Source organism: Ochotona curzoniae, unplaced genomic scaffold, assembly GCF_017591425.1.
Source record: "Ochotona curzoniae isolate NIBS_2020 unplaced genomic scaffold, NIBS_Ocur_1.0 scaffold_3890, whole genome shotgun sequence".
In the NCBI taxonomy this organism is placed as follows: domain Eukaryota; kingdom Metazoa; phylum Chordata; class Mammalia; order Lagomorpha; family Ochotonidae; genus Ochotona; species Ochotona curzoniae.
In genome coordinates, this window is record NW_024467115.1 from 22,428,808 (window position 1) to 22,441,852 (window position 13,045).

The 13,045-nt window shown below is 36.3% G+C and overlaps 1 protein-coding gene across 3 annotated transcripts in view; it reads left to right on the top strand.

Annotated features, from left to right (window-relative positions):
• ADGRG6 (adhesion G protein-coupled receptor G6) overlaps positions 1 to 13,045 on the top strand; it is a 133,524-nt gene that overhangs the window by 73,657 nt on the left and 46,822 nt on the right. For all 3 annotated transcript variants that reach the window (XM_040965313.1, XM_040965314.1, XM_040965315.1), the window contains 3 exons: positions 7,086 to 7,171; positions 9,202 to 9,254; positions 10,149 to 10,211. In XM_040965313.1, the coding sequence (XP_040821247.1) occupies positions 7,086 to 7,171; positions 9,202 to 9,254; positions 10,149 to 10,211 (202 nt within the window). The remainder of the gene's footprint in view (positions 1 to 7,085; positions 7,172 to 9,201; positions 9,255 to 10,148; positions 10,212 to 13,045) is intronic.

A 13,045-nucleotide genomic window follows, 5' to 3' on the forward strand; every position in this document is an offset into this window, starting at 1 on the left:
CTTATATAGAATAAGAAAAAAAAGTAGAAAAGCCAAGTAAATTGAGTTATTAATTTACTTAGTACTAATATGGTCTATGTAATTCAGTGTTAGTGATTCCAGTTCTTCTATTAAAGAGAAATTCAATTCAGGTGATCATTTTATGGCCTCAAATACAGTAATATTCTCCAACATGTGATATTGGAAACAAAGGAATTTTGTAAATCCCAATCATTTTGCTTGTTAGGCCAAGACATCTATAATATATCATCAGAGGCTGCAAACTCAATGAAATAAAAAACATAATTCAGTTTTTCTTTTGATTTCAGGGTTACAGCAACTTCCTCTGTAAGGACATTTAAGTCGGAAGTATGGAACATTTTATGTGAAACATAGATGTAAATTTCATTAGGGTTATAAAGACATCAATTCAGAAACATGTTTATAGTTGTTCTGGTAGTTACACCAAGGAGATTTATGGTGGAGCAAAAATTCCAACCACCCCCAAAAAGGCAAGAGCAGCTGAAGTTTCCAGTGCATATTTCACATGGACTCCAGCCAGCAGATGGGAATATTATAATTCCAACTAAGCATTCCACTCTTTGTATGCACATACAAAGAGCCTCTGTGGCATTCTCCCTCCAAAACTGGCACATCCTTTACTGCCCAAGAACATTTATAGTATGTTTCAGAGCCCTTGACTTGGTGGAGTGGAGCCGCATTCATTCAATCATGTCATTTCTGACATTCTTGAAGAAAGCCTTGTTCAGTCTGTCTCTCTCTGCGTCATAACCTTCAATGGAGTTTGAACAAAGGAAGCAAATGCTAGTTAAAATGATTTATCTTAACCTCATTAATGAAAAAACATGATTGAGATGAGTTTTAATCAAAAAGTAATTGAGAATTTTCACATATCCAAAACTCATCACATGGTAGAAATTTCTCAAAATTGTGTATTTGATATTGTGTACAAGCGTAGACAGTTTTACTATATCCGTGACTCACCTATGCCATTGAGATCTTTTACTTATTAACATTTTACTGAAAACATTTGTATTTACATTGCAAAATTAACTCAGTATTGTAAAATGAACACATAGTACTTATTATAAAGTATAAATGTGAAAAACCCAATTCTTATAATATCCTGTTGGCTTTAGAGCCTATGCTTTTATTTTCTCACTTCTTAAAATATCATTTATTTGAAAAGCAGAGAGTAAGAGGAAACCAAGAAGCAAGAAAGAAGAAAGAGGGAAAAGAGAGAGCGAGAAGAAGGGAAGGAGGAAGGAAGGAACAAAGAAATGGAGGGAGAGGGGATAAAAGGGGAAAAGATAACAAAGGTGAGGAGGGAGATAGAGGGAAGGGGAGGGAGGAAGGAAAGAAGAAAGAAAGGGAGGGAGAGCAGAGAGGAGAAAGGGGAACCTGAGAAAGAGAGGGAGGTTAAGAGGGAGAGAGAGGAAGGAAGAAACGGAGTAGAGAAGAGAGAGGGGAAAAGGGCAGAGAGAAGTAAGATAAGGAGAGAGAAAAAGAGAGAGAGGCAACAGGCTTCATGGGGCTGAGTCCAGGGGTCAATAGATCAAGCTGGGTTTCCCACACAGGTGCAGAGATGCAAGTGCTTGAGTCACATCTGCTGCCGCTGGGATACACGTTAGCAGGAAGCTTGAAGAGAAGCAGAAGAGCTATTTTTTTTTATTGGATATAATCAAATTTGATGTCATTGAGAAGTACTTTTTCACCTTGGGAGTAAATGCCGTTTAATGTCTTATCCCAGATTATCTAAAATTATTCATGTTCTGTGAACTGTTCTTATTCTTCAGGAAACTAATACAGTAAACACTCTCAAGGTAATGATCTGATATAAATTCACTTTGTTCACTCACTGTAAAAAATATAGGCACAGCTGTCACATCTGTTATCTGCCTGATCCAATTCCTTACACTCTTTGCTGTCAGAGTTTTATTGATGCTTTGTGCCTTGTCCATTAAATTCCTAGGAATTTATGATTATTTTGATTTAAAATCATGTCTTCTATGCCAGAAATATCTATGCCTCTAGAACTATTAAATAATAAATTTAGATGAGGTTGACATAGATAAGGCTTAAATAACTTATTAAGTAACTTACTTGAGTTAATTAACTCAAATAAGGCTTTAACTTCATTAGTTTTTATTATTGTTCTAGAACCTAGCTTATACAATATAAATTGTGCAGCAGTTTCCTGTCTATCACGTATGATAAGCTTTTCAATTAACAATAACAGAGGATATTGGTATAATCCCAATTATATCTGCAGCTTTACACACCATATACATTGAAGAAATAGGATACAGTAAAAGTCAAATGTAATTAACGTAGCACCTTTTCAAATAATCTCATATCCAAAATAGTGTTGGGTTTACGTTTTAAAATATGGCTTTCAAAATATATTTTCAAACCTATCATTGAGAATTTCACACTATTGAATATATAATCGATAAAACACTCTCATTTCTTTTAAAATATCTATTTCCATTTATTATTATTATTATTATTATTTTATGATACATTTCCATAGGCTCTGGGCCTTCCCTTAACTCCACCCCAAAATCCCTCTCTCCCACACTGATTTTCCCCTATATTGTTAGAATAGTGTAGTTCTTCCTAAACGGTCATAAGTCCATTATTGCATCCATGGAAATGGCAGGGGGTTCAGCATCCTATTGTCAAGATATATTTAACAATTTCCTTAGGGGTCCATTTTTGATCTGCAATTGGATATACATATTGCATTGTATCCATCCATCTGGATATGATATTCTCCATTGCATAGCTACTATACATGCCCTTAAATGAAAAGCCATAAAACAAAATCAACAACTGGAAGAAAAACCCAAATTTACAATGCCATGCAGTTTAGTTACATGCTAATGAATGTCTTTGGAGAAAGGAAAAAGAAAATCAAGAACTTTTTAAAAGAAAATGATGCTACTGTATGACTTAGAGACTCAGTGAAGAATTTTAAAGAAGTGAAAATGAAAATAAAAACATCAAAAGCCATGAGGTATAGTTTCCGCTGATCTTTGTTGGTGAAATGTGTCTCCTATAGACAACAAATAGATGGGTTTTGTTTTTTTCAATCCAGTCTACTAATCTGTGACATTTGATTGATGGGCTTAAGCTATTTGCATTCAGGGTGAATATGAATAGGTGTTAATTTGGTTTTGTCATTTTAGCAATGGGTTATTCATTGTTTGATTTAGCCTTCTGTTATTTCTGACTGAGATGTTCTTCACATTTCCCATTGGTTTTGGTGGGTGCTATTTTCTCTGTCAAGAGAACATCTTTAAGTATCATTTGTAGGGCAGGGCTGGAAGAGGCATACTCTTTGGGCATTTATTTATTCAGGAAGAATTTTGCTTGGTTTTCAAAGACAAAGGAAAGCTTTGTGAGCAAATTATTCTGGGCCAACATTTTTTTTGCTTTTAGAATCTGGAATACGTTGTCCCATTCTCTTTTGACCTGTAGAGTTTCCTGTGAGAGGTCAGCTGTGAGTCTCATTGCCATTCCTTTATATGTCAATTGATTTTTTTTATGTGCACATTTAAGGATCTTTTCTTACGTTTAATTGAAGAGAGCTTGATTATCATATGTTGTGGTGAAGATTGCTTTTGGTCAAGCTTATTCAGAAGTCTGTGCCACTCCTGGATGTTGTTTCATAATTCTTGCTCCATATTAGGGAAGTTTTCCTTTATTTTTTCATTGAGTATACCGGGAACTCCCATAGGTTATATTTGGCCTTTTATTAGTGTCTCTTAATTCTTGCATACTTTTTTTTAGCTTGTCCCAGTTCTGCTTCCAGCTTTTTGATTGTTTCCCCATTGTGATAAAAAGTATCTTCCAATTCTAAGATCCTTTATTTTGCCTCCCTCATTCTATTAATGTGACTTTCCACTGAATTTTTAATTTGCCCTATTTTGTCCTTCATTCTCAATAATTTGGCTTGATTTTGTTTTAATGTTTTTATTTCCTGTGTGACATATTCCTTAAGTTGCTTGAAATGCTGTCTGGCTTCTCATTGTTGATAAGAAGCTTTAAAACGAGTTACCTGAATTCTGTTTCCTGCATTTCCTCAATGTATTCCTAAGCTAACTCTGAGGTTGGCAAGATCTTTTGCTCCTTTGCAGGGGAATCTTCAGCAATATTCATTGTGCCTCTGTCTCTTCTTTTGCTCTTGGTCATTGTACTTCTGGTCAGCAGATTCTTCTTCTTAGAGCAGGTTTCTAAGCTGTGTCACTCACAGATCTACAGTTCAATTTTACTGATTGCAGTTGGTACCTAGTTCTTTGTTTACAGTCACTTGTGCCACTCTCTCCAGTTTCAGGCCTGGACTCTTGTGTTAGACTTCCACCATGGTTTCTGGAACCCCATCTGCTGGCTCACCCCTCTCTACCTCCTGTGGTCCCATGCTGAGGTTGCACTGTTTTCTGTGCAACCTTTCTCCTCCTACTGGTTCAAGGAGTTCCCAGGATTAGGGAGACAGTAGGTGTCCTGAATAACTATGTTGTTGGTGGTGCAGATCTTGCCAGACATGCTGGCTATTAAATCTGTGGGCCACCCAGACCTATTTTGACCTGCAGGACGCCAAAGTCAGTATTGTTTTCCTGTGGGACCAATGCAATGCACTGAGCTGGAAGTGAGTTTGCTCCAAGCTCAGTGCATGCACTATTGTCACTACAATCTCAAAGCCTTTGCCACAGTGTAGAACATGGTGTCTGATATGCCATAGGTGGAATTCTATATCTGCTGGCCATTAGGTCTGGGGGCTACCTGAACCTATTTTGGGTGGAATCTGTAGGATCCCACATTGATGCAATGCACTGAGTCAGAAATAAGATTGTTCCCAGTTTAGTACATGTGCAGTCCTATCCCACATCACCTTCGCCTCCCTACACAAAATAACATCTGATTTTACACTGCTTGAGGATTGGGCTGCAAAATCCACCTTGTTACTGGTCTGCCTCTTTGGGATCTGATGCTGCTCTCTCAGCTACTAGACAAATTAAACAAATCAACAGGATGGGCATTTCTTTGCCTGGGTTCACCTGCTGAGCTCTGGTGAACCCCTGTCCTACCTGGCTGTTGATGGAGCTTGGCCCACCGATAGAGTGCAGACACTGGCCACAGGTGTAGCTCAAATCTTCACTTGCTAATGGCCACTGGGGTATCTGGTCACTGTGACACCATACCATTGTGTCTGCTGCTGTCCCATGTTCGTCAGGCTCCAGGTAACCCCCTGTTGTCGGTCTTGTTCTCTCTTGTTTTCCTGAAATGTGCCCTCTCTGCTTCACTCTAGCTAATGATTCCCTGTTTAAATGTGTCCCTACCTTACTTTGCCATCTTGATTCTTTCTAACACTGCCATTTCTGTATCATGCAATAAACTTAGCAGAGTGTAAAATATTGAAAAAAAAAAGGCTGGGTTGAAGAAAGACGTGCAGAAAGGAATACTGTTTTGTTACTGCATCTATAATGGAAGATAGTAGATTCTACTTTGAGCTCTACATGATTAGAAGGGTGATGAAATAAGAAAATAGATACTAAATGCTTATTTTTTTCTAGAAATATCTCAGATTTATTCATTTGACCTGGATGTCATTATTAGGATAATAGATACATCTTTTGAAGTTTCTGGAATGCTTGACGATTTATAAGTATGTTTAATGTTGAACTGTTTGGGCCTGCATCAACCTGCATCACATTGGCTTAACAGCAGTCCACTGGGGGAAGTTTTTCGATACTTACATAAAATTTCCAGAACCATCAATGATTAAAAATACTGAATTTTAATACTTTCCAATATTTTTTTCTGGAAAGGAAGTGATGCTTACTTATGTCACAAAAGTGTGCTTTAGGTCTCCATCTAGTGGTAGTTTCTTAGATCCTTTACAGATTCCAGGATGTATTTGCAGAATATCCCTAAGGAACCTAATTTAACTCTTGGTCTCCTATAATTTGAATTTAGTCCCATTCAGAAAATCTCTGGTTTGACGTTCCTCTGAATCATTAGAAAATACACATTTTTATTTCCTCTCAATCATTGTGAGCGTTCACAATATGAAGAATATAAAAAAATCATTAAAATTTCTTAAATATTTTAGAAGTTGAAATAAACTAGCTTGCCTAAATAAAACATAGCCCTGGAATTGTAGCAGTTTTTTTTTTTTTTTTTTAAATTTTATGACCCAGTTACGTACATTCTGGGATTTTCCGTCTCCCTCCCAATTCCCCTCCCCATTACTACGGAATGCCCCTTTAGTATTACAATGGATAGGCTTTCATAAACAGTCATTAGTTCATCATCCCTCTGTTGAAGTGTTTCCCGACATTGTAGGAATGGATATGTCAGAGAATCCAGCTTTGTACTGTCAGAATGTATTCAACAGTTTCATTGGGAGTCCATCATTAGTCTGCATATAGAGAGGCATACAGCACTACGTCCCCACATCTGGACCTGTCAGTGTCTGCAACACTTCTATTATTTAAATATTTATTGTGTTACATGGGGCAAAGACGATTATTCTGTTGCTTAGGCATGAAACTACTCCTTCACTGGAATGGCATTCTTTATGTAGTGGGACTGGAATGTACATTTTGTATGGGCATACTTTTGTATCCTCTGTGCTGCTTGTATATGCTTTCATTCAATGTATTCCTCAATATTATTTTAATTCCATATTTCTATATATTCTGGATGTTTTTGTTTAAGACGTAAAACATCATTATCATTCTTTGTGCAAAAAGTGTAATTTCATGTAAGAGATCAAATTATGTGCAAAGTCGCTGCTTTGGAAATAGTGGGTATCAAATATCCATACCAGTGTAGAAATATGAAACATTACAGTTGATAATTTAGGAACAATGCATTTTCTCTACTAGCAACCTAGCTGATAACCATCCCTAAGTTACAAAGGCCGATAACCTTCCCTTAAAAAATAGCTTGGGAATTTTTCTGTGCTTGAGTAGAAGGGATGTCTTATAGTTTGTGTAGCATGATATCATTGTAAATCTAAACCATTTTGAATGAATATCAAATAGAATTAATGGGCTAATCTTATTTCCAATGGGCAGATGGAATAATGTATAGAATATCTGTAGTGATTCAGAACAGCCTTCATCACCCCGAGGCCAAAGTACAGAACAAGGTGGCAGAATGGGTAAGTGAACTTGGGACATTTCTTTTGTATTGTAACTCTTCAACTTCTTAAAATCTAGAAAACATTCTTTGTAAAAAGTATGCAGGTCATCCTAAAACACAAATACTGTTCTTTATAAATATAGGAATAGCTACAAAAGATTTTGTGTGTTTTTGAAAAGAGAGGTGCATTGTAATAAAGAATAATAAACAACCTAATAGAATATCAGTGTCTTGAGTAAAAAAAGTACTATGCAAATGGAATGGTTTTGATAGATATCCTTACTTATCATCAGATCAATACATTATCATCTGTATTTTTAAAAATGAATTTCTTACTCTAATTTATTGGATTGTTTGATGAAAGTCAGAGCATAAAAAACTAATTTCTGTCACCTTATAAATCCCATAGATGGATTTTTTCATCTTCTCTCTATACTCATTTTCAAATTTTCATTTCATATCTCCAGTATGCTGTGAGATTTTGTACTACTTTTCATTCTTCTTTCCATTATAGTTCAAATGGTAATATTTTTATGGAAAAAGCCATTGATGTTTGCATTCTGATTTAGGAAAGGTTACTTTTCTTATGTGTATGTATATATGTAAAAAATAACTGACTGGAAAACATTGTCTTATTTTTAAAGACAGTGTTCAGAAAAAATTTGTAATAAACTCTGCTGCAAAACTGAAGTCAAGATTAAATACAGATTTCAGCATGATGTATTAATAGCAACAATTGATTCAAATACTAGCAGATGTGTTCAGTTGCTTGAGTTTTACAGAGACTATATTCCTGCATCCCGCTTTTCTCTGCTGCATTGTTTTTTTTGTTAAAATCAGGATGATTTCATAATTAGATTTCCTTCAATAGTTCTCTATTTTTGTTTTCGAGTAATACTCTGGTAATGTTATTAATCCTTAAAATTGACATCACTAAATTTGTGCTAGCCAAAAGTGTAATTTCACATTTTTCTCGCACTTCGGATGGGACTTTCACAACGTAATATCATGTTCATCTAAAGCTAAGCTTGACGGGATTCTTTGCATCTTAGATGCAGGGTACTAAAGTAGATATTTATTTTGTCATGGAGAAAATGTAAGTGGTATCCTTGTTTCATTAGCATGAGCATTCAAAAAAATCGGCATGCTTTTTATCATAGTGCTCCTAAAGGTTTTTAAATTTAGAACATTTCAATGATTGGATTTTCAGGTTAGGGGAGCCACATTTTTAGTGTATGCATACAATGCAAAATTTTTAGGGAAAAATTCCTGAAACATTCTGGAAAGGAATATTTACTCTATTTCTACTTGTAATTTAAAATGATCTGATACTTTTTTCGAACATTTCCCGAAATTTACATTGAATTTCAGAAGTGCTTACACAAAAGTGTAAATGCATATACATAATAAGATCTGAAATACTTTTCTGAGGTAATCAAAGATAGCAGGATCTGTTGTGAGTGTGGAAACTCTGACAAATACATGTGAGAAGCTTGCTATTTTTTAATTGAGAGAAGTCCATTGCTTCCTGAAAAGTCTCATGCTGTGACCCAAAGAGGCTGTGAAGAGCCAAATACAAATTGTATTTCCAATAATGTTGAACTTACTCTTCACCCCTTTCTAGAGGTTTGTATTTTTAATTTTTTCCTTATTATTATTAATATTGTTGTCAGACGTTAATTGCTTGAAAATCTATTTCAGGTCAACTTACTGTTTATTAAGTGAAGGACAAGAAGATATTATTCTTGTTAGTCTTATTGTAATAAGATTAGAGAGGAAATGCTGGAACAGTTCTAGTCTACAACCTTCTGTTGCTTGGTTGTATGACCTTGGTGGAGCAACTTCACCTCTCTGTGTATGAAAGAAAGAACATTTGTCATTATTAGCATAAAATTATCCAGTAGTTACTGTATTTGCAATTCACTCATTCAAGATTTCCCCAGGGTTTTATCCAAATAACAACTTACTTGGAGAGGGGTAAAAGTAAAACTTCACTCATTTGTAAAAATGACATTCTAAAAACCTGGGCTTTTCCATTGTGTTTTTCAGCTCAATTCAACTTTCCAGAATTGGAACTACACTGTGTATGTAGTTAATATCAGGTAAATGAAACATTATTTGAGATACTAAAAATAAGTATTTAATGTTAATCTTTCTCCTACTGTACCTACAAACACATTCACACATGTAGCATGTTTATTATCTTAATGAAACAACTCGTTATAATGTTTCTTTGTGCAAAAAGCCTCAATTCTGCAGAAATGATTTTAAGCTTTTCAGAATCATGCATTCCGGTTTTAGCCATCCGTCTGAGAATTATGGTCCAGAAATTTAGAAGCTGACTGGAATATGTAGTGTCACAGATTGGCGCGCATAGATTAAACATTACCTCTGCTCCCAATTCCTGCCTCCTGTTGGTGTGCACTGGGGAACAACTCTGATGGCTCCAGCTGTTGTATTCCTACCGCGGCAGTGACCCATAGGACAACTGCTGATCTGGTTGCAACAGCTTTGCAAAATTAACTTTCTCCATCTTTTACTTCACTCCTCCACTGACACCTCCACAAATTGTTTCATCCACTTACCTGTGTTTAGTCTTTGTTTTCAACATTTTGTTTATCCTTGAGGCAAGGTTTCTAAAATGTATTTTTGCGACCCTTAAACCTATATTCTGTGACCCTGAGAGATGTAATAACACTGAAAAGAAGTCAAAATGGCCACAAGTTTCAGACGTATGTTGTTCCCTGACCACAGCAGGTTGCTTTATCAGAATGCCTCTGGTTCTTCTGTCCCTAGTGGGCAGGGGTACTTCCTCAAAGAGAGCAAGAACACAGGGGTGCCAGCTTTCTGAGAGAAAGAGTCCTTCCGCACGTACCCAGAAAGAGCAGATTGCAGTACCATTCTGCCTCTCTCATTTTTCCAAGTTTTTTGTTGATGATGCAGGAGATAAGGTTGTTAATCAAGATATGTAATGAATAATATGTTTATTTTTGTAGTTTTCACCAGAACATGGGCGAAGACAAGATTAAAGTGAAGAGAAGCAGTGTGAATGATGAAAGGTAACACCGTGGGGTCTTACAGAAAGGGTCTCATTTTGTCTTTGTGTGCTGCCTTTACTGTCTGCTAGATACATGAAAGCAATGGACTAAAACATGCACATTCACATACCACATTTAAATTGTTTCTTTAGAACTGATGTACACGCTGCCCCCGTTGTAGCCAGTAATATTGTAGGTTGAGCGGAAATCTCTAGCTGATGAAATCTAGCTCAAAAGGAGAGCATTTAAAATGTATGAATTATTTTTTCATTGCTAGGTTTTTAGTTTCTTGTGATCTCTTGAAATATCGAAGAGACCCTGATGGAGGGGATCTTTATTGAGCAAAGTGCTTCTATCTAAAAATGTGGATAATAGGCACAAACATGATCTCAGCCTTTCCAGCCATCAGCTAATTTTCTAAAGCATTCATTTTTAAACTTATGACAGAATTATGACTTAACCATTTAGGTAAGTTAGTGAACATGTCTAGCATATACAAATAGCTGGCATAATAAGAACCAGCTGTTCAGAGTGCTATAAAATGAAAAATAATTTAAACTCCTCAATGGAATGAATTGAGTTATATTAGTTGATTGCCTCTCCAAAGAATTTCTTTAAAAAATCAGCTGAGAAGCAAAATCCTTATAAGTCTTGCTGAGTTTCAGTTGACTGAATTGATACTATGCATGTGCAAGCATAATAGTAAAGAACGTTTCTTTTCAAATTACTTACTACAAGAAGATAAAAATACAATTTCAAGCTAGAGCTTTTTTCTTTTTACTTTTTAATCAACATTGGAAAAATCAAAAGTTTTTAAAAGTTGCATTGGAATTTGCTATTTCTGTATGTGTTCAGCTGACTGAATTTAGCCATCTGATTAGGAGAAGTTCTTTGTTATGACGTTACTCCTTTTCCTTTATGTTCTGAAAACAGCAGTATTAGAGTACTTAAAAGATTATAGGAAAAAGTGAATTTAAAAATGTTTGAATGCAGAAAAAGTTTTTGAGAGTCACACCTATGTAGGTTTTCAAAATGTCTGTAGAGAAATGGGTAGTATGAAGAAGTTGGGGCTTGTGGAATGTCATAACAGGTTTATCATCCATCCCTGATGCTGGTATCCCATATGGGTGCTGGATCATGTCCTGGATGCTCTGCTTCCAGTCCAGCTCCCTGCTTGTGGCTTGGGACAAGCAGTCAAGGACGGCCCAAAGCCTTGGGACCCTGCACCGGCGTGGGAGACCTGGAGGAAGTTCCAGGATCTTGGCTTCAGATTGGCTCAGCTCTGGCTGTTGCGGTCACTTGGGGAGTAAATCATCGGACGGAAGATCTTCCTCTCTGTCCTCCTCTCTGGATATCTGCTTTTCCAATAAAAATAAATAAATCTTAAAAAAAAAAAAGAAAGGTATTTGAATTCATGGAATCTCAGGTTGTTCATCTGTCAAACCAACAAGTAATTTTACAGATAATTACAGTGAGAATGAGTTAACTATGTATGTGGAGGAAATGCACACTGTAGTTTTCTTTGGCATGAACTCTTGGCAATATTTTAATATTTATTTACAGTTCCTTTACTCCCCCTCTCTACACTTCTACTCATTGATGAGTCTTCATTAATCTCGCAGCTTTTTCAAACTAGAGTTGATTACTTTTACACACATTCTTTTTCCCAAACTTTTTCTGCCAATTCAAATGTATCTCTGTAGCTTCAGATAATACTATCATACTCTATCGCCTGGACAGACAGGAAACCAAAGCCACTGAGGCTGGTCTATTCAAATAAAGAATGGCTGATGGGGACAACAGATAGAATTTGACTTTGTTGAACCATTAAATAGTTTCAGTTTTCAGGATGGGAGAGGAAAACAACAAAGATAAGACCCATGAGCATGCACAGTTACCCTTGAGTTGCTGGATCTGGGTATTTAGTACCATCAGCTTACATACATTATGTTGATTATGTTCTTTTTTTTTTTTTTTTTTAATTGTTGCTTACACTGTATTATGTAGTACAGTTTTATAGGCGCTGGGGATTCCCCCCACCCCTCCCCCCATGGTGGATTCCTCCACCTTGCTGCATAACCATAGTTCAAGTTCAGTTGAGATTCATTGCTTGCAAATACATGCCTAGCATAAAGTTCAGCGTCTTATTGTCCAGATAAGTCCAGTGGCCTCTTGGGGAGACCTTCTATGGTCTGAAGATAGGTCTAACAGAGTAAAGATCCGGTCAGTTAAAAGCCCCAACAAGGCCTCAGTATCAATATACAACATTATGGAATTAATTGACATTGTATTGGGTAAACAATATGTTAAAAATAATGCAAGTTCCATTCTTCGAAACATCTGGGTTGAGACAGCATCAATGACACGTTCAAAAAATAACAAACAACCAAACAATAAATTACAGGTTAAATCAAGGCAAACATGTGGTATCTAATCTTTTGGGATTCGCTCATTTCCCTTAGCATTATAGTTTCCAGTTGTGCCCATTTAGCCACAAAGAACTGCATTTTGTTTTTTTTAATAGCTGAGTAGTATTCCATGGAGTAGATGAACCAAAGCTTTCTTATCCAATCTTCTATTGATGGGCATTTCGGTTGCTTCCATGTTTTTGCAATTACTGATTGTGCTGCAATGAACATAGGGATGCATGTTGGTTTGTCGTAAAACAGGTGTTTTGGATATATTCCTAGGAGTGCTATTGCTGGGTCATATGGCATGCAGATTCCGAGTTGTTTGAGTGTTCTCCAGACTGATTTCCATAAAGGCTGTACCAATTTGCAGCTCCACCAGCAGTGGAGTAGGGTTCCCTTTTCCCCGCATCCTCGCCAGCAAGCGTCGTTGGTGTTCTTGATTAT